Genomic DNA, 22,093 nt, shown 5'->3' with positions numbered 1-22,093 from the left:
TAAGGTGTCGTGTCACGGTGTCACATAATCACCCAGTCAATTTTGTTAACGAAATACAGAAAATGCTTGACAACTTCGTCATTTATAATCCGTTTTGCCTCATGTTTTCAGATCATATGCAACATTTAATAATATAATACCGTCTCTGAAAAAATTAGGCGTTCAGCATGGTCAGAAAAAAACAATATCTAGGTGTTTTAATATTGAATGGGCGTGGTCTAAAATATTCGAATTTTCAAATTTTGACGACGGAATCCTCGAACCAGTAAGTACAGTATGCCATCTGCAAAGCAACAGCTCTCAAATATAAAACACGGCGGAGCTATTAAGGCCAACGTATGTCCACTGACTTTTGGCCCACCCTGTATATTAAAGTATATCGCAGGCGGAAAATCGGAAAAAAACCTTTAATTGTAGTACATTTTATTTGCTTTCAAGAGATCAAGCATCGGTTGAATTGTTTCTAGAATCGCTTTCCCATTTTCACCCAACGTTCGTATATCCCTCATGGCATCAGTAATTGCTGTTTCGATATACTGTGCAACAGATTCAGCTATATTCTCGCCGCCTGAAAATAGGAATCGTGAATTTTAAAAGAACTGAAAATTGACTTAATTTGTGAGTAAATATGTAGTAATATTAAGCAAGTTGTTAAAAGGTACCCTTTAACCGTAATGAGGCTGACACAATCATGTAATACTTGATATGGGCCTAGTTAACGATTATGCTCAACATCGCCACACTTTTGCTACATGACCGATACTTATGCTTACGAGGCTTACTTCGATCGGAATTCAAAGTCGAAGAAGAAGAAAAAACAACAAAACTTCACAAAAAAACAACAACACCGCACTTCATATGATTTATTCTTTAGTATTTTTGTTTTTTTAACAGCACGGCAGTTAATGTCATTGTCATCTAAAAATTCAATATCCTTAGTCCTTACCTCTATAATTATCTGCTCCGAATACATCTTTGTATTTAAATGTAAAATCAGATCTGTTGGCAACCAGCTGTAGTCTGATTACATTGGTCGTTGCGAGATCCGATCTTATCAACATATCGTTAGCCTTCTCGTACATATCCTCTGTTTTCCTCATTGCATTTACTTGATCAGAATCATCAACAAATAATGATGTGTCAGAGATGTATCGACAAACATCGCCAATCATTGTCAAATAAAATATCTGAAATATAATAACATTATACATACTGGGCTTATCATGAAACCTATTTTTCCGTCCATGCCGGTTTTATGACCGTACTTGTAGGCCTTCCGTGAAACTTGAAAATTAATTGATACATGGCTTATTATATTTTATAGATTTAAATAAAAGAAACGGTTGTGGCCTTCAGTCCGTCAATACATGCAAAATGGATGGAAAATGAGTTTGTCTTACATCTGCCTCGATTGCGTCTCGACCTGTGTAGCTGGTGGCTAGTGTTGCTTGCTGACTTTTCACTTTTTGTTTCTGAGTTATTTGCTTATAATTATCTTATAAACCATTTTACGTCACACTATAAATATAAATAATCCGAACTATCTTTAAAATTATCTGATTTTATCTGATCTTACCGATTTTAAGTAAGGCGTCAAAGACAAGAGACTACTCCGCAGTGATTGCTGTTTTTCATTCAACATGATCTTGTAACCTGCTTCAATTACAGCTACAGCTTTAAATGTGCCGTCGAGATCTTGCGAACAAGCTGCTTCCATTACCTGACAAAAAGCAAGATATTTGTTTGAAATCCGTTCACAATCCCTCAGCAATCAGCAAAGTTTCAACCGCAACCCTAGTGGCCTAGCGGGTTCATGACGGACACATTGTAATATATTAATACACATTTTAAAATAAACTCAGCCTCGTATTCTATTATGCGACATATTTTTCATCAAAAGTGAGATTTTAAACAAGATTGTTGAATCGTCTGTTACCTTATCCCTGGCGTCAAGCATGGCAAGGTAGGGCTTCAATGCATCTGAAACAAAAATATTTCACTTCGATTCACCACTATGTTGCCGAGGATTTATATTTTATAATAACAACTATAACTTCTATCGAGATAATGTGGGTAAATATAGGATGGATATGCGGGTAATGAGATGCAATACATCTCATTTCTTAATACAAAACACAAATAGACGACTTACCAAGATCAACAGCTGGTGTAGGTTGAGATCCAATGACTGCGACAGAGAGCAGGGTTATCACAAAACGGTTCATCATTATAACCTAATAACCTGGTTGTAACCTGATTATAACCTAAAGATAAAACAGTTATAATATAATTTCATCAAACTTTCAGCCTTAAAGAACGATATAAATTGAATTCAATATTCAGAATCTAAATATAATTTTGAACACCAAATAACAATTTTTGCCCTTCCCCCCGCCCCCCCCCCCCCCCCCCCCCCGTATTTCGACCTTTAAAATTTTTCAGCTCAAACACAAGGGTCCCCCGGCCCCATGTATAAATTTTGTAAAATTGTACACATTTTTCGAAAACTTATTGTTCTTCAAATATCATAAAATCGGTACGAAACGTTTTGTCTCGCCAAGCTAATTGCGATCCTGTAAAATAACGGATACTTTGAAGTTATATTCAACCAGACTAGAATAACAATTTTACTTCAATCGAGCATCATACCAAAGTCTACTGAATCATGGCTCTATTAGCTTGGTATGAGCTTTAAGTGGCCTGGTATGCGTAGATAAACTAAAACATGTTAATAAATCCAATTTTGTCACATATTTAATTAGATGACCAAAAATCATTATATAAATTAGTTGAAAATAAGCACCATCTCAGAGATGTGAGCTCGGGCGGAACAAGCTAAGAAACATGTTACATAGACCGAACTGAAGAGAGACGACGCAGTTAACTGAACTTCAATAAACTGATACAGTGTTGTGGAACAAACTGAACCTTTTTAAAGGACTTGAACATTGTTACCTCAATTTAAATATTGAGAACAAAGCATGTGGAATGTGATGTAGGTATGAAGTGAGGGGTGTCCCGCCACTTTTATTAGAATGTGAGGATTGCAGGAATGTGAGGAATGAGGGAAACTGAAAGAAAAATTAGAAAATTTGGAACGTACTGTAGAGCTGTAGTTCCACACATGAGCCGAGCTATCAATTCTAAAGGACTCAACATTGTTACCTCAATTTAAATATTGAGAACAAAGCATGTGGAATGTGATGTAGGTATGAAGTGAGGGGTGTCCCGCCACTTTTATTAGAATGTGAGGAACGCAGGAATGTGAGAAATGAGGGAAACTGAAAGAAAAATTAGAAAATTTGGAACGTACTGTAGAGCTGTAGTTCCACACATGAGCCGAGCTATCAATTCTAAAGGACTCAACATTGTTACCTCAATTTAAATATTGAGAACAAAGCATGTGGAATGTGATGTAGATATAAAGTGAGGGGTGTCCCGCCACTTTTATTAGAATGTGAGGAACGCAGGAATGTGAGGAATGAGGGAAACTGAAAGAAAAATTAGAAAATTTGGAACGTACTGTAGTTCCACACATGATACTGTAGTTGGATCACAAGTAGAAAATAGAGTCTGCTACCTGGGCTATAGTTCGACACGTACCGAAATCCGACAGGGGTGATTTCTGGCGAAATAATAGGTTGACGAACTAGAATACGTGTCGAACTAGAGTACATGAATCGTTTTACCATTATATATTACTTATTACCTATACTATTTACTATTACCTATGACCTATCCTATACCTAGAAAAGTGAAATACTGTTCAAACTCCATAAAAATCCGCAACAACAATTAATTATTTCAGTTTGTGTTAATTAACTATGATATGACCCCTTTAACTGCTCCCTTAGCAATGAAACGAACACATGAATCCCAGATCAATCTCAGAAGCAAAAATAAAGAGGAAGAAAATGGTTAACAGAAGAAAGATTCTTCTCTCCAAAGCGTTGGGAAGATAAAACGTGAAATTAGAAATGTAAAACGTCTCATGAGTAGAGTTGAGGTGGGTCATTGCTTTGATCATTTATATTTTATATTACACTTTAAATTAAACGGGAACATATGATGGATTTCTTACATCGTTATTTTCACATCTATAAAAATTAAAATTCGCTGTAACTAAATTGTACTTCCAGAAAAGGGGGGGGGGGGGGGGGGGGGGGGGGGGGGGGGGCCGACAGTGTCGAGGAGTTATTTTTAGGAAAACATGGCCCCGTCTCAGCCATTAATAATGGTAATAATTCCCAAAATGCTCAGAGTTTACCGCCGACTGTGGTTCAAGAAAACGAGAGAAGGCTTGAAATGTTGCAAAATAAATTGGTCAACACCCAGCAGTCAAAGATTTCTGACAAATACAAAATGGTTCGTTTTCCACTAAGGAGTCGTTCACATATTACGTAATCAGCCGAGGGGGAGGGGGGTTTCCAAATGATTACGCTAGCGTAATTTTGATACAATAGCTAGATGTGTAAAACTGATTACGAATACGGGGGGGGGGGGGGGGGGGGGGGGGGGGGGTGAAAATTGTCCAAAAAGTGATTACGTAATATGTGAACGACCCCTAATGATGACAATATTTCGCAGGGAATGTGTGTCTACTCTCCACCAACACTCACATTCCATTACCATATCGATAGTTCCACATTAATTGGTCTCAAAATTAAATGAGCAATAAATCTTAAGTATCACACTGCTAGTTATATTTTCAAAACGTGAATTCAAAGTGATTATATTCCTACTCTAGGTGCGATTCTTCGAGAAGAGGAAATTATTCCGAAAACTAAAGAGCGCCCGTAATGTTCACGGAGACGAGAGTCCTCAAGTCCAGAAAATTCGAGATCAGATCAATTATATAGTGGTAATGGCTATTTTAAATGAACGGTTTATTCCAAAATACATGCTATTGCCTGTTACGAATTAAATTCGATATCTTTCCACAGATTCCAAATCGTCATTACGTGTCATCGGTTTCAATTGAAATTACCCTCATTATTATTACAGTTCTTCCCGCTGGGTGAAAAGTACATATCTTTACTTCCCAAAGAACCGTACACAGACGATAAAGTTATCGCCAGACAGGAGGAGATTCTTCAGTCCATCGCAGGTAAACTCCAAATATAAATAATTTCTTATTTCTAACCCCATTTCCACGTGCCCATAGAAACTAGAAAGGGACATAAAATGTACTTTTTGTTTTAGTTTTATTTTAGACTATCCGCTATTGTTTTAAGTCAAGATTTGGTTAATTAGGCAAGTATTCATTAATAACTTGGTTACCAGGGAAAGTGTTGATTAAAGATCTGGAAGACGCGTCTCAAGCGTCTTGGAGTAAAGATAAAAACGTGCCCCTCTCTAGAATAAAATCACTTCAGGTAAAACTAAAAGCTTTACATAATTTCCCACTGTACATAATTTCCCACTTTTTATGCTAAAGTACTGTTGCAACTTTGAAATTAAATATTAGATAATTGAATTTAATCTAACTTAAATATCGAAAATCTATGTTCAACAACAATGCATAATATAAGAACATTGACTAATTTACTCACGGAAACTCAAACAAGCACATTACTCCCAGGCGCCAGATCTTAATCTAAACATACATGCTACATGAAGAGGTCTCCTCCTAGTCGTTGGAGTGGCCTGCATCACACACATCTCTTCTACGGCGTAACATGTTCCTCCATTCCACTCGCTTTAGAGCCAACTGTTTTACTGCATCTCTGCTGATGTTATCGACACCTGTAAATTCAGCCGCATCCTCGAGTACACAGGCCATCCAGCCTTTGCGGGGTCGTCCTCTCAGTCTCTTTCCATAGTTTGGTTTCCAATCCAGTAAGAAATTGGGAAACCGCGTCTCTGGCATTCTGACAACATGTCCGTACCACCTTAGTCTAGCCGCACCGATGAAAGTTTCGATAGACTTAATTCCAGCACGCCTGAGAACTTCTTCATTGGAGACATGGAAGAACCACTTTATCTTCAAGATTCTTCTCAGGGAGGTCAGATGGAAGACCTCAAACCGTTTCATCTGCTTCTTTGTTGTGTTCCACACTTCGGCTCCATATAGCAGAATAGTAATAACAGCAGCCTTGTAGATACGGATCTTGGTGGGCGTTCTTATAGTTCGACTGTTCCATATCTTCCAAAGCTGATGGAACGCACCATTAGCACGCTGGATCCTGATGTCAAGATCTCGGTCAATGGTACCATCCCCACTGATGTTGGCACCAAGATAAACAAAGTTGCTGACCTGTTCAACAGGTTCTCCCTCCACTGTTAGCTTTATACTGTCTCTTTCGGTGTAAGGTCGCTGGGACGCACACTTGCTGATCGCCATGCATTGTGTCTTTTTAGCGTTGATCTTCAACCCAGCATAAGAGGTGTAATAAGCTATAAGATCAGTGGACTCTTGCAGCCCTTCTTCAGTATTGTCCATCACTGCCAGATCATCAGCGTAGTCACTGTCCATGATAACTTTTTCATCTGCACCCTTTAGTTCCTTTTGCAGTACAGCACCATGACTGATTGCCTTGTGAACCTCGGCCAAAAAGATTCCAAAGTTCAGACAAAAATTAAATACAGGGGGGCCCTGGATATCACCCTGTCCAGTGCCCGAATTAACAGAGAACCAATCAGACATTTCACCATTAACCCTGACAGCACTCATGGTTCCGTTGAAGAATGCCTGAAAGATTCTAACATATTTCTCAGGAAGTCCATAGTGTCTCATGCTTGACCAAATAAACTCTCTTCTGATGGAATCAAACGCTGCCTTAAAATCAATGAAATTAACATAAAGTGGAATGTTAAACTCAATGCAGTTGTGAATAATGGTGCGGATGGAATAAATCTGATCAATACATGAGCGGTTCCGTCTGAACCCACACTGATTTTCCCTAAGAAGACACTCCATTCCAACATCCAGCCTCTTAAGAAGAACCATTTGAAGAACCTTAGAAGACGTTGCCCTAAGAGTTATACCCCTATTATTGCAGCAGTATGAGGTGTCTCCCTTCTTTCCGATAACCACTATAACACCTTTAAGCCAATCCTCAGGGATCACCTCTTCCTCCCATACCTTTTTAAACAGTAGCTCTAGTTGGCCAACAAGAGCACTTCCACCATACTTAAGTTGTTCATTAGTTATCTCATCAACCCCTGCACTTTTGCAGTTCTTCAGTTTCTTTAGAGCATAACTAATCTCATCTCTAGAAGGAGGTCCATCAGAACAAGAAAGGTAGTCAAAACTCGGTTGTGAGGGCACACCATCGAGGTCATCAAGATTGGCATCCGATAGTGGAGGATTTAAGAGCTCAGTAAAGTGCTCCTTCCACCTTTCCTTCTGACTGTCCGGGTCTGTAATAAAATGACCATCCTTATCCCTAACTGACATGCCCACTTTCTTCTTCTTTTTCCCAGAAATCTTCTTTATCTTATCCCAAACTTCCCTTTGCTGGCCTTTCTTAGAAGCCTCCTCTAGATCAGTCGCTATTTTAGTAGCCCAGTTGTTGTCGTCAATTTTACAACTTTTCTTAACTAATTTATTAAGTTTAGAGTAGGCTGATCTATTGACGTTTGAAGTGGGATCCCTCCGTTTGAACATTCCCCGTTGCTCTATCAAGTTCTTAGAGGTTTGCGAAAGGTGTTGTTCTTTAACCTTCCGGGGACGCTTTCCAAGCACTTCCATCGAGACATCAGTGACTGTCTGCTTGAAATTATCCCACATGTCCTCAAGGTTGACCTCATTAGCCAGACAATCAAAACGGTTCTGAAGAGCCACATTGTACTCTTGAACCTTAGACGAGTTTCGCAAATGTTCGATAGCAGGCACATCGTGCCTTTTAGCAGTGATCTTAGCTACCGACTGCAGTTTGATTTGCAGCCGTCCACGAACAAGATAGTGATCTGAACCAATGTCAGCCCCACGACATACCTTAACATCGAGTAGCGAGTGTTGGAATCGTCCACTAATACAAATATGATCTATTTGATTCACAGTTAACCCGTTAGGAGACCGCCATGTACCCTTGTGGATGTCTCTATGCTGGAACAGAGTTCCACCAATAACAAGTTGATTGGCTGCACAGAAATCCATGAGCCTGGTCCCATTGTCGCTTGATGAACTATGGAGAGATTCTCCACCAATAACTCCCTCGAATCCATATCTGTTTGAAGTAACTTTTCCATTGAAGTCACCCAGTAGCAGTTTCAGATCATGTCGGGGCAGTTCACCAAACGTGTCTGATAAAACGTTGTAAAAACGATCTTTCTCTCCGTCATTAGCACCGTCAGTCGGAGCGTAGGCTACAACAACAGATATGTTGAGGTGTTTGCCGTGTAACCTAGCTGTTAAGACCCGCTCTGATGTAGGTACATAAGAGATCAGGGAGTTCCTGACCTTTTTGGAAAGACATAGGCCAACCCCTTGCCTTTTGATACCATCTCCCCTACCAGAATGAATAAGTAGACTACCATTGTCCAAAAGTGTACTTCCAGATCCTGGCATATGAGTTTCAGTAATACCCAAAATATCAAGACTGTAGTGATCAATGTTCTGACTGAGTTGATAAAGCTGTGAAGATGAGCTGACTAAAGATAAAACATTCCAGGTTCCAAAGTACATTGAGTGTTTGCTGTAGTTGATAGGATTGGACTTGCTGAAGTCAGTGTCAACATGAGCGATCTGTTGACTAATTACTCTGTTGTTATGACGAGCAACCACTCTTCTCATCAGGCCACTGGGGTCCCTGAGGCTTTGCCCAGTTGCCGTCATCCTGGTCTCACCCGACCTTGCAGAGGTAGAAGCACACCGTCCTTGATTTGTGTGTAATGTTTCAGTAGCAAACTTTTAGAGAGGAGAAGTTGCCAGCATCTCGCACCCGGTTTTTTATCGACCTTTGCCTGTCTAGATCCATAGTGTTTTGTTGCACGTCATCTGTTTATACTGGAGTCACCCAGGACAGATTACAATGCTTAATAGTAGCACCTCGAAAAGGATGTGATTCTTCATCACGCACTATGGTCATTGGAATAGGAGAGGTTATTGGCTTCACTGCCTTCACGATCACTATTCCCTGAGATTATAAATAATCTCTTGCCACCAAATAATCTAAAAGAGAGACGAATTCACAGCAAGCCAGCCCCAGTTCCCTCTTCCACAGACGACTTCTTCATCATTGACCGAGGTTAACAACAGTGCCGTTTCCATTTCCGTGCTGATGCCTGATTAGGAACAGACAGTCTTTACAAGCGATTCAGACAGTTTCTCTGATAATTTTTTATTGTGCTCAGGATTAAAATATGGAATAGATCGGGGATATTTTAATTGAAGCTGGGCGGTATTTAAAATTGACATAGATTTTTCGCATAGATTTTCTTATTTTACATTCCGAGATTAAGTGGATTTCTTAGAATCACAAAGATATCTATCCATCTCTTATCAGTTCTCATTCGGTTACTTGAACTAATTTAATTTATTGTGGTTTTTTGAACTTGTGTATAATTTCTATTGTTAAATATACGGTCATCTAACATTTTAGTAGTCACATAACGAGTTTTGCTTGTGTAATGCAGTAACAAATAAAATCTAAATCGTGGTTCATAAGATATCATTACATCGAAATATGAAGTCTGTAATTCGATAAAAATATTAATTAATCTGGGTAAATTTCAAAACAGTCCACTTATATGTAATAATACCTTTTAAAATTTTGTAACATCTCATTTTCATGGTTTAGCTGCATGGATATGGCTGCTTTTACTGTGATCAATATGAATAAACGTGACAAATATCCAGACGATAAAATGATGACATCTCTTACCAGGTTAGTTGGCATGAGTGTTTCAAAACGGGTAATTCTAAATCTATATTGCAATATAAATTGAGGTATTTTGAGCTGTTATTAGTTCATTCCTCCCTTGTTCTGGCTTGCTCGTATTTATAATTACTGCCGTATCCAATACCTAAAACTGGTAAAACATAAATGGAATTTATCAGCACGAATCCATTTGCAACTAGCTTTATTTGTATGATCTATGAATAGCTGAGATAATGTTTCTGATTAATTCTCAATTATTGTATACCACCGTCACACCGTCACACCAAAGTTTATGTTTTTATGCCCTCTTTTTCCCTGAGAAAGTCTATCATGCAACAAACAAACGGTAAAACAGTTTTTCGCAATGCCTCCACTTTTTTCTTGTTATTAAGATCCAGCCAGCCAATGCTGCTCTCTTTTAAGATGACATCTACTGATTCAGGATAGATGCAAGCCAATTGATTGATCAATTCCACCATGGAGCTCAGATCGTACTGTCGCTTTACACGTGGTCTTCGTTGAGCTGTGCTATTGGTTTGATAATCATCACAGGCGTATCTTTGGACAACTCTCTTGATTTCTTCTACGTGTTCTGTAAGGAAGTCCCCGATCCAACAGACTATGTTAGCTGCTGTTTCGTCAGGAAAAGAGGGACACCACGAAACGGTTAGAAGCTTGATCGTCATCTCCAGGATGAGATGGCTTTCTTCTTCACAGAACGCGGCCTCCAAATTTACTTTTACCTCATTCCATAAACAGTTTTGAGTTTTTTCTGTTTTTTTCATCCCTTCAGCGGCTTCAAATATGTGGGTGATCTTTTTACCTCTATCTCGGACTTGAACATGTTTCACACACATTAATTCCTGCATCAGCAACATTAGTCCTCTTAGCGGAAGGTTTTTAATCTTCAAGGTCCATGTCTCATCGCCAGTGCATACATAGGCCTTGGTCAAACGATAAGCCTCATATCCATCGACATCATGCGAGTGGTCGTGTATTGTTCCAGCGGTTAAATTCCTGTTAGAATAGTTTAACATGTATAATTACATAGATTATTCAATACGGATGAAACGCAAAGATTAAGGAAATATAAACTACGCCGATCATCGGCACTGGACAATTCTCTAAGGTCTGAACGAATATTGACGGATATTCATGTGCCGGAATGTCAAAAGATGGATTGTGAAAATTATCGTTAAATTATGACAGCTTCTAAAACAGCTCAAAAAGTGCCCCAATGGATTTGTAGACTTTAAGTCATAAAATTACCTGTTGAATAGAGCGAAGAATACTAGTAACAGTAACACACTCATACCGAAACAAAAAATAGCACTTTTTTATGTTGAAATGACAATATATTTCAATTACTGTAGATTCACCAGGTGTTCGAACTTTAACTTCGAAGAGATTGGGCGATTTCTATGTTTTATCACTACAGATTAGAGGTTGTTCATCGCAATCATTAGTCAATCGCAATGACCAGATATATGGTGATAATAACTAAACCGATCAATGATGTTGTCTGGACTCACAGTATATTGCATTTATGCCATCTGCCGCATAAACATGTTAAAGTTCTTGAAATGGTTTGTTTTCAAATTATCCCAGGTAAGTATCCCACTGCAGCTGCGGCACCTTGTTCACCTTAACGTTATCACTTTCTCTTATAAACTGTGTTCCCCATCAACCAAGCCTCCCTGTTATTCTTGGCTCCTCATCTCCGTTTAACCATGTCAAAACTATACTGATATTGCCACCTAACACCACCTACCTATGTCACCTATGTTGAGATTTGTTAAGCTTTAACAGGGCCATCACAATATGTGACCACCCCACAGAGAGGAGATCTCTCTCTCACTATTTTATTTTATTTACAAAAACAAACAATTGTGATGCTATTTTCACGGATTACGCTATTAAGATACGTTTGTTGACTCAAGCTGTCCGCACTCCGATGGTTTGACATGGTCCAACAGCTTTGGGATATAGATAATATGTATATAATAGATTGATTGGATTCAGATGATAAATTTTGCACAGTAGTATAATATATATATATAAATAACATAAGTATAACAATATAAGCTAGGTAACCAGGTGTTAGATTTACTACGGGTGATTTGTACCATCTGATATATTCGATGATAAATTTCCTTCGGAGGTCCTTCGAGCATTTATCATGTCTCTTGATCAAAATAAAACACTCAAATATCGCAAACATGCGAATTCATTAGATTTTAGATTGCAAAATAAGTGAGAAACTGAAATGTTTGAAATGATTTATTCAGTTGAAAATATAAAATTGATAGACTTTCGTGACATTATTATTCATGCAAAGTATAAGTAACTATTAAAATGATTTATGCACATAGTTAAAATTTTAATGCAAATTATTTTTGAAGTGATAATGTTTTTTGTCCTTCCACGTTTCCGCTAAACCTTTGTACTATTGGACTGCTTTGCACTGTTGACAGTGTAAAGTGCAGATGGTTTTCTAAAACGTTGAAATGCCCACGTTCTAAACTTTTCCATCCGCACTAAATACAGACAAGGATTCAGAGCGGTGTTCAGTGTTGTGAAGAAGAACTGACTCGTCATAAAACCGTACCAGAACAGGACCGGAACTTTCTGAATAAAGTCGTCCAACTCAAACCATTCAATGCAGCTTTGCAGGAGCTGCATAGTAAAAAGGGGCAGATTGTTCAGCAGAAAAACTGCGGTGAATAAAGCTATAGTAACAGTTACCCCTCGGAACTTTCTGGCAGTTTCAGTGTTGGCCTCTTTTCGTCTTAGCAGCGCCACTGTGCTCAGAACAAAGCTGACGAACACTGCCAAAGATATCCCAAAAATTATGACCAGGAGCAAAAGGATATAGATTGTCCAGCTTTTGCCGGGAGGCAGAACACTCGGAGCCACTCCGCTGCCGGCACCAGGAGACCAGTAGAGAAAGCTGAGTTCAGCGGTGGCAACATATGCTATATCAACTACCATGATAAATGCCCCAAAACAAGCACATGCCAGCATTGCTGCTTTCTCGTTGATTTTGTAAAAAGGTGCGAAAACAGCAATGCATCTTGTGGCACTGATCATCAACACCATGAACATTGTGAACCTCTGAAGAAAGTTGAATATTAAAGTCCAGATACTGCAGAAAGTGTAGTTGTTGAACAAAGTAGGGCGTCGTTTGTTGAACAAAGAAGCGACCACTGGGAACGCGCAGACGCACGTGCATACGTCTGCAGCGCTGACGATTGTGTAGAGGGCAAAATGAAGGGACTTCTTCCTGATCGACCAGAAGTAGAGAAAAGCTGGAATGTTCCCAATGAGACTAACTGTCATACTGAAGATGAGAAGTCCTCCAATTATCATGTCCGTGATCTCGTTGAAAGTGTGTCCGGCCACTTCTGTGATATAGGCTACGTGAGTGCTGTTAGTCATGATTCCCGTGTCAATTGACCTTGTGGCAAGATATTTTGATAATGGAGATGTAATATATATAACGAAAATTCGTCGGGTGCATCTTGTAAAATTTGATTTTCAAATCTATTAATAAGTCAAGTTCAACGAATATTTTTTAACATTCACCAACACCAGAATAGAGTAAGGTTTCCTTAACGTAATCCATTACTATTACTAGGTTTACGAATAAATGAAAAATAATTTAACGTCCATTAAAGCTTGGAGGGTGCAATTTTCAAAAACAGGCGAACGGTGATACGGGTTACGACAGAAATGAAAAAAAGATTCAGTCCCCTCATCTGAGTTTTGGAAACCAAACTTCACCGACCCAAAGGCCAATCCCCAAGCAACTTCGACTCAAACTAAACCTCCGGGCCGTTCCCATTATCCAAAAAGTCCATGATAATAACATCAAAGCCACGGCATTATAAATATTCAGGACGTCAATGCAGCTTAGTTGCTGCAACTGTGTTGTAACAGGTAGCTGTTATAACTACTCTAACTAGTTGTTAGAGTAGAACCTTATTTATATCGTTCCCGACATAAAATATGCAGGGCGGCAAACTTGACCTATCACCTACTAGTATAGTTCTATTTATTTATGCATATTTGTTTGTACCATGCCCATGGCAAACGTTAATAATTCGTCGGGTGCATCTTGTCTGGTTCTCACTAATTGAGGTGAATTAGTGATCGGATTCGTAAGTTGGGAGGGATCAAATTGTAGGTAGTTGCATTGTGTGCGGCTTTGTGGATTTACAAGTATTTCTGTTATAAAATCCACACTTAAGCAGATATTGAGTTAAACTTTGTACGACTACTAGTTGGATAAAGTAGGAAACCCAGCCATATAATGGGAAGTATTTAAAGTTGAATCGCTGGAGTTAAATGTGGATCACCTATTATGAAATAACCACTGTAATGATAATTATTCACTGTTCACATCTTTCGGATTTAATCAAATACACATCACGTACAGTTAAATCACTGCTAAAACATTTGGTCGCGCAAAAAATAACGTGGTTCATTTCGCTTCGGCAATCGGTAAGCTCGTTTCTTAAAATAAAAGTAGTTATACTAATTGTGGAGTTTGTTTTCTGCGAAAGTGGTCAACTGTAACTAGGTGCATGGGAAAAGTAACGAATATTTCCCAACTAAAAGTTGCATGGCAAGTGCAAGGAATAATAACAAACATGAGATTATAACAATGCGATAAAGAAACTGATATATTTTTACTTTGTTTTTCTCTATACGACCACAGGATAAAAAATATCTGTCAAGTTAAATGAACATCTTCGTTGTGTAATGTGTACTGTGTAGTGCCACTGGTGCATGCACTGCGCGTGACAACCTCGCATGCACTGGAAGTGTTGGAAAGCCATAGGGAAACAACCATTTGTGCTCTAGTTTTGCGTCATTAAGTCTAACATAGGCTTTAAGTTATATATTGCTTCATAAGTTGTACGTAAGTTAAGTGATCGTTACAAAATTGTATCGAGGATATTTTTAGTAAAGTTTCAAATAAAACATTTCAAATCCAATCTCACTTCATAACATTTCAATACACGAATCAAGCAATATTAATTCGGTGAATTTAATTCGTTCGTGATTGCACACAATAATTTCACCTGCTTTGAGGTAATTCAAACACAGTCAAATAAGTGAGGATCTGCCATTTTTGTCAATTTGAAGATTACAGCGGTAAAAGTTTAAAATATTTTCTGCAGACAGTAACTAAATGCAGCAATCATGATTCAAAAGAACGAACACTGATTTGTTCAGAGTCCCAGAGAACCCTGGCCTGTTTAGTTGCAGAGCTAACATTAAATCCAAACTCAAAGCTCACTTCATTACACATACGAATAAAATTAGAGAAACTACCAATTAGCTTAAAAAAGGGTGAAATGTAATTGTATTGCTACCATGCAAATAAGCTAGTTTACCAAGTTATTAACGTATCTTTAAATAAGCTTGTCTACAAAGTTATCTACCCCAGGAAGACATTGTGAAGGTAGGAGTGCTCAAAAAAATGGTAACTAAACTCGATGACACAACAAACGCCGTACATAAATACCACGGACCACCGACTCTCCAGAAAAGAAAGGGATATATTTCTGTCATCATCAGGTATGTCCAAGCAATGTCTTTAAACTATTGGCGATCGTGCACAGAAAATAAGTTCATAATTATCAGATTATAATAATTCAAAGATTTCTTTTTGCACGACCGCCCACGTGCAAATCAGATGAGAAATAGGAAGTTGCATAGTTACCACGGTAACAAGGGTTGTTGCACGCACATGCACGTGCGATGATTGTTTTAACGTAATTTTTATCGGTTTTGTGGTAATTACTTAAATGTTCAGACTTCAAGTTCAGTGCGAGATATATTTTAATCGGCTGTGTCTTCGGTTGTGATGGATTTTTTTGATGCTATAATTATGAAAACTGACTACCAAAGAATACTATTACCTTCCTCCCTGTGATCACAGGCATTCTAATCAGATCATAATATTGAATACAAAGAGTACTGTTTTGAAGATGATTTCCGTAGTTAATTTCATTGCAACTTGCAAGTCACTTGTCGGCCATTAATAATTTCTTTTGTACCTCAGCGCTTCTGCCGGCGAAGCCAAATTATTGGACTGATATGTACTGTTGACAGTGTAAAGTGCAGATGGTTTTCTAAAACGTTGAAATGTCCACGTTCTAAACTTTTCCATCCGCACTAAATACAGACAAGGATTCAGAGCGGTGTTCAGTGTTGTGAAGAAGAACTGACTCGTCATAAAACCGTACCAGAACAGGACCGGAACTTTCTGAATAAAGTCGTCCAACTCAAACCATTCAATACAGCTTTGCAGGAGCTGCATAGTAAAAAGTGGCAGATTGTTCAGCAGAAAAACTGCGGTGAATAAAGCTATAGTAACAGTTACCCCGCGGAATTTTCTGGCGGTTTCATTGTTGGCGTTTTTTCGCCTTAGCAGCGCCACTGTGCTCAGAACAAAGCTGACGAACACTGCCAAAGATATCCCGAATATTATGACCAGAAGCAAAAGGATATAGATTGTCCAGCTTTTGCCGGGAGGCAGAACACTCGGAGCCACTCCGCTGCCGGCACCAGGAGACCAGTAGAGAAAGCTGAGTTCAGCGGTGGCAACATATGTTATATCAACTACCATGATGAATGCCCCAAAACAAGCACATGCCAGCATGGCTGCTTTCTGGTTGATTTTGTAAAAAGGTGCGAAAACAGCAATGCATCTTGTGGCACTGATCATCAACACCATGAACATTGTGAACCTCTGAAGAAAGTTGAATATTAAAGTCCAGATGCCGCAGAAAGTGTAGTTGTTGAACAAAGTAGGGCGTCGTTTGTTAAACAAAGAAGCGACCACTGGGAACGCGCAGACGCACGTGCAGACGTCTGCAGCGCTGACGATTGTGTAGAGGGCAAAATGAAGGGACTTCTTCCTGATCGACCAGAAGTAGAGAAAAGCTGGAATGTTCCCAATGAGACTAACTATCATACTGAAGATGAGAAGTCCTCCAATTATTATGTCCGTGATCTCGTTGAAAGTGTGTCCGGCTGCTTCTGTTGTCATGATTTCCGTGTCAATTGACCTATTGGTAAGATATTCTAATATTGAAGATGTAATATAAAGATAATTAGATACAGAATTTGAAATTTTAATTGATCCGGCTCAATCAACTTCTTCAGTAATAGTAATAGCAACACAATGAAAGACAATTGAAGTATTAAGTTATGAAATATTGTCATTGCAACGCATATATCTAAGAATTTTCTAAACTAAAGATAGTGATTAAAATTTACCAACATGTACAACATCATAAGGTCAAGTTCGGAGACAACCTGTACATTTTTTACTTTTTTAGAAGTGTGTGGTGGAGCCAGCTCAACACAGACTGAAACTCCTTGATTATATGGCTGACAAGACATTTTTCAGGACTTTCTCTGAGTAAAAAAATTAAATTAAAAGGTTGAACGGTTGAGCAGATACAGGTGTTATTAAACAAACCCTTAAAAGGTGGAGATTTAAGGTGGAGACTGGCTCTGGTTGAAGAAACTTTTGATTAAGGTGGAAAAGGTTATTGGTAACACAAACTACATCAAATTTGCAATCTGATAATTTTATCAATATTTTATTTAAGTGCTCAACCGAGGTGGAGAAATTAAATGCACTTTTCAAAGCTGCTCAACCGGGGGTGGAGAAAGGTTTAGAGAGTTCTAGGTTAGCTAGAAAGTTGCGTCTCGGCCTTTTCTACTTCCCGTTAAATTTTGTTTTTTCCATTGACGCTCAACAGGGTGGAGATCTTTCATTAAGAACCAGTAAAATGCCTGTCAAACATGCCTAAATACATTGGTTTTATCACTAATTCTAATCTGCTCTGTTAACTGCTACTGTAGGGGATCATAAAACTGTTACCCCTTCTGTCTTAAAGCAAAGTGTTCTAGCAAATGAAAAAATTATCAAAGTTGTGAAAAGGTACTCAACAAGGTGGAGAAATTGTTGATTAAACATTAAAACATTAAAAAATGCATTAAAACTGGCCCCACCGGGTTGAGTTGAGCTTTGGCAGTTGATTTTTGGAAGAAATAAGATTGGGTGACCCTTTAGCATGTATACAACTCATCAAACTAGCCATCAACCACTCAACCCAGGTGGAGAACCTTGACTTCTGAGGTCAAATTTACGCCCAAATTTGCCAAATTTGAGTCTCCACCTATGTTGAGTGTACTTTTCAGCAAGGATGCCTTGTAATATGAGTTGGTATATGATTTAGAATCATTGGTATTGCACATGGACTGCCACAGTCGCTCTACAGCTCCTAAACTACAGAATAACAGATTTTGAATTGCATGTTATGCTGTCTCCACCTCGGTTGAGCCGATTCTGAGGATCCTATTCTATGAAATATGATTGGTATAACCCATAATATTAAATATTAGGACTTTGGAGCATTTAAAAAGCATGAGAGGGTTAGTTCTAGTCACTTATATTAGCTCATGTAGTCAGTGAGCTGCTCCACCTGTGTTGAGCAGACAAACCTGCTCAACCGGCACTTTTTGAGTACCCACCTGTCTTACGTAACTTTAAATTGTGAAATTTGGAGTAAATATTATTTTCATAAGTGATTTACAGCTCCTTTATTTTTGTAATTTTCAGGTGGCCACTGTCTCCACCAAGGTTGAGTTATTTAAATTTTGAACCCAGATATCATTATAGAAAGGTTTGGAGTATAATATCTGAAGAGCCTGTACCCCTTGGACTTTCAGAGGAATTATAATTAATTTTACCGTTTATGGCAGTGAAATGAGTGTAATTAGTGACTGATTTTATGTACAGGTTGTCTCCGAACTTGACCATAATACCGACACGTTTGCTTGTTCTCGGTTACAGAATTATACTCTGGCGATCAAGTACTGGCCAAGTACTGGGCAAGATATCATTCTTCAGAACGCAACCACTGTGCTCTGATGAAATTGAAAAAGATTTCCACTGGCAACCCTGGTTGAAAATCTCTCCACGACCTGTGTAGACTGTAGAACTATGTAGATCAGCCGCGAGTAAAGTGGATCAGTTGAAATCGAAGCAACTCGACAATCAGCGACAATTCATAAAAATGAAACAAGGTAAATTGAACTCTGTAGACACTGACAATAGTTTTAAATCAATAGAAAATAGTGTTTAAAAGAAAAATGATCAGGATAACAAGATGTCTTCAAAAGTTGTAAAAGGAACAGTGAAAGCCGAGAATGAACGATACAAAAACTTACAAATTTACGGTGTGAGAGCACTGATGACAGACTCACTGGGCATATATAATAATATTATAATATGTTTGAGGTTTTGGATCTTACGATAAACCTGGAAAATTGTGTCTTATTAGTTTTCCAAAAAAATGTCTCATTAGTTTGCCCACATATTTACAAAGACTTAATATAATGGGTAATCCGTCTACTAGCATGGGGCTCATAAAGTTTTAAATATGGGTGGTATAGAATAACTCTAATCACGCATTCGGTATTCCTCGACATGTGATTTAAAGTCGCATCTTGATTGGTTGCAAGCAATCCCACGACCAGATGCACCCTGCAATTTTTTCGGTTAATGATCTGTAATGAGTGATTATGTGCTGATCTGTATAAATTATACTCCACAGCTGCATTATAGCACTACAGTCTCGTCAGCTACCAGTTGTGATGAGCTACAATTCTACAAAAAAAGTATAATTTGGGTCGTCTCTTCCCCCTTTCCCCCCGTGGAAACATCGATCTCAAAGTTTCGGTTTCGGGATGTTAATGTTTGGTTTTTGGAACTTATTTGCAGTTTGCACCCATGATGAGGTACTAGCTTTAACGTTATCATTGAATCACAGCTGAGTCATGCCTCAAAATAGACTGACAACGGGGGTCTTAGTGCGAGATAACAAACAGCTGAAGACGATTAACGCATTTTTTTAAAAACTCACCCCGCCCCCCTCCCTCAATAAGGTGGGCTTGTATCGAGGTGAGCGGTCTGAACCCTATAATATCATAGAGAATACAACAAAGTTGAAAATTTCTAAGCAAGTTCTAATTCGCTTTGGAATGTAGAACTAAAGAGTAAAGTTAAAGAAGTCCTAAACACAGATAGCAATTCGTTAGTCTTTATAATATGTAATTACTCATTATCATCTTCTAATCACTCCTTGTTGAAGCGTAGTGTCCTTTATACAAACACTTGTAAATTTTGTATCAAGGTCAGTTGACTATTGTAAATGTTATTCAACACAAACTTAAACTCTATTCTCCAAGTCAAACGACTCTTAATAAACATTTCGTATCACTTATAAGTTTTGAACAACCCCCTCCAGACTTAAATATACCGTGACCTTTGTTCTAGGTAGGACGGAAATAAAGGAGGCGTTATAAATTATAGTCTTAGCCTCAGTCTTAGAAGGCATATGCCTTAGCCTAATGGCTAAGGCGTCGGCCTTCTAAGCCGGGGATTGCGAATTCGAGCCCCGCCGGGGCTTACTTTGTCGGCCGGGTGGTGTAGTGGTAACACGATTGCCTCCCAAACAGAAGGCCCGGGTTCAAATCCGGTCGGATTCAAGTCGGCCAGTTACCAAGCTGTGATTTGGTACAGCTTCGGCTGGTGATTCACACTCCCTGGCTCGTAGGGCTAACCCCCCTACAGCTAGTATAGTGCCTCGGCACAGAGTGGCTTAGGGTTACTGAAAAGGAGATAAGCACCTCAGGCCATCCCAACACCGGGAGTGACCGACCTAGCCTTGTATCTTGTTGTGTATAAATTATAGTTTCAAGAAGGTTAGAAAATATATGGAACAGCATATTCGGCTTATTCATTAGAGATTGAAGATATATGGTTTGTTGCTAAGATATCAAGTGAGAAAAAAAAGTTCTGGAGCAACCTATACAATGCTCATAATGACCGTTTAGTGCTCATCAAAAAGGAGGTTCCAGGTGCCTAACGATAAATGCACTATAGTGCAGTTAAGTGGACAATTTAAATGCGGCCAGAACAAGGTTGTGTATTGTGTGTTGTTAAACCAGTACAAGGACGGTTCTGGTTATAAACACAGAACAGAGTAGGGCAGATTGCTCATTTAAAGGGGCCGCTATAACGAGTATTGATTTGACAAAAAGAAAAACCCTTGATCGCACAGGGAGGAAGCTAATAGTATTCTTTAATAGTCAGTTTTTATGATTTTATCGCATTAAAGATATCCATCCCAACCAAAGATACAGTCGATTTGAATGTAAAACACACTGAACACAACGTAATGTGACAACAACAACGATCATAATGTCGTTCCAACAATCTTTGCACGTGTATTTACTTAATGCAACAGAGGTCAGTGCACTACAAATGCCCGCATAGAATATGTTATTCAAATAATTCAATAACATCTCATAATTGTGCACGGCTGGCAGCTAATCTTTCTATACTAAGATTCAGGAGCTAAGAACTAAAAATAGCAATTTGCCAAATTTACTCATCCTCGTTCGCGTTGTTTGTAATTTTACCTTGTACAATATCTTTCCATGGGACCAAAAGCAGCTGATAGATTAGAGCCATTTAAAATCCACACATTATTTTTAACTCACCCTGTATGTGACCCATATTACTTAATTTACGACTTTAGTAAAATATTAGGACCCTTTGAGGTTGATTCAAGCGTAATTGGTGCACATCATCACACACGACCTAACGTTAACGGTTCAACTAGGAACCGACCGGTCTAGGGTTTTGGCTGCCGGACCGGAAACGACGGGATATCAATCTATTTTCCGGTTTGCCGGATTTTGCCTGGCCGGAACCGGGAAATTTGAGGCTGCCGGAAATTGCCGGAAAATTTAAACTAATCCTTGATTGTGGGTTTTTATCAATTATAATATTGTGGGTTTTTATCAATTATAATATTAAAAGCCATGTGGACACAATAAAAAACTTACAGTCCGACTATAAATTGTGTTCATGCCCTATCGGCTATCTCAAATTTCAACCAATGGTTGATATAAAATCAAAACGCACATTTCAAGAATTCAGAACATCCCTGCGTAGCACAAATATGTAAAATTGTTTTAGGGGCCATCTACTTAGGACGTTCGGCAAATAGGGAGGAAGGGGGTGGTTTTGGAATTTCGGACAAATCCGGACAAGGGGAGGGGGTGGTTTCTGAAAATCCGGACATCCGGAAATTTTGGCAGAATTAACGAAAAAGTCCCATTTATTTCAACTCTTTGACACTAATTACTTTGTAAGTTTAGACTTTAGATCC

The 22,093-nt window shown here is 38.7% G+C and overlaps 2 protein-coding genes across 2 annotated transcripts in view; both read left to right on the top strand.

The window, feature by feature from the left end:
- Positions 1–22,093, top strand: part of LOC134825041 (uncharacterized) — an 852,482-nt gene that overhangs the window by 430,667 nt on the left and 399,722 nt on the right. The window lies entirely within an intron of this gene.
- LOC134825244 (uncharacterized) lies at positions 3,918–9,290 on the top strand. The gene is made up of 7 exons (XM_063837397.1): positions 3,918–4,006; positions 4,261–4,365; positions 4,748–4,861; positions 5,005–5,107; positions 5,284–5,375; positions 5,582–5,601; positions 9,121–9,290. The coding sequence occupies exons 1-7, from the start codon at positions 3,992–3,994 to the stop codon at positions 9,194–9,196; spliced, it is 525 nt and encodes a 174-aa protein (XP_063693467.1). The 5' UTR covers positions 3,918–3,991; the 3' UTR covers positions 9,197–9,290.

This window comes from Bolinopsis microptera, chromosome 1, assembly GCF_026151205.1.
Source record: "Bolinopsis microptera isolate Bmic1 chromosome 1, MBARI_Bmic_1.0, whole genome shotgun sequence".
NCBI classification, from domain to species: Eukaryota; Metazoa; Ctenophora; class Tentaculata; order Lobata; family Bolinopsidae; genus Bolinopsis; species Bolinopsis microptera.
This window is presented reverse-complemented; position numbering and strand designations above follow the sequence as displayed.

What these genes read in the sequence shown, in the direction of transcription:
- LOC134825244 (XM_063837397.1), top strand. An exon ending in ATCAGATCAATTATATAGTG is followed by an intron (nt 4,862 to 5,004) that starts GTAATGGCTATT and finishes TTATTATTACAG; the next exon opens with TTCTTCCCGCTGGGTGAAAA. An exon ending in CTAGAATAAAATCACTTCAG is followed by an intron (nt 5,376 to 5,581) that starts GTAAAACTAAAA and finishes CATTACTCCCAG; the next exon opens with GCGCCAGATCTTAATCTAAA.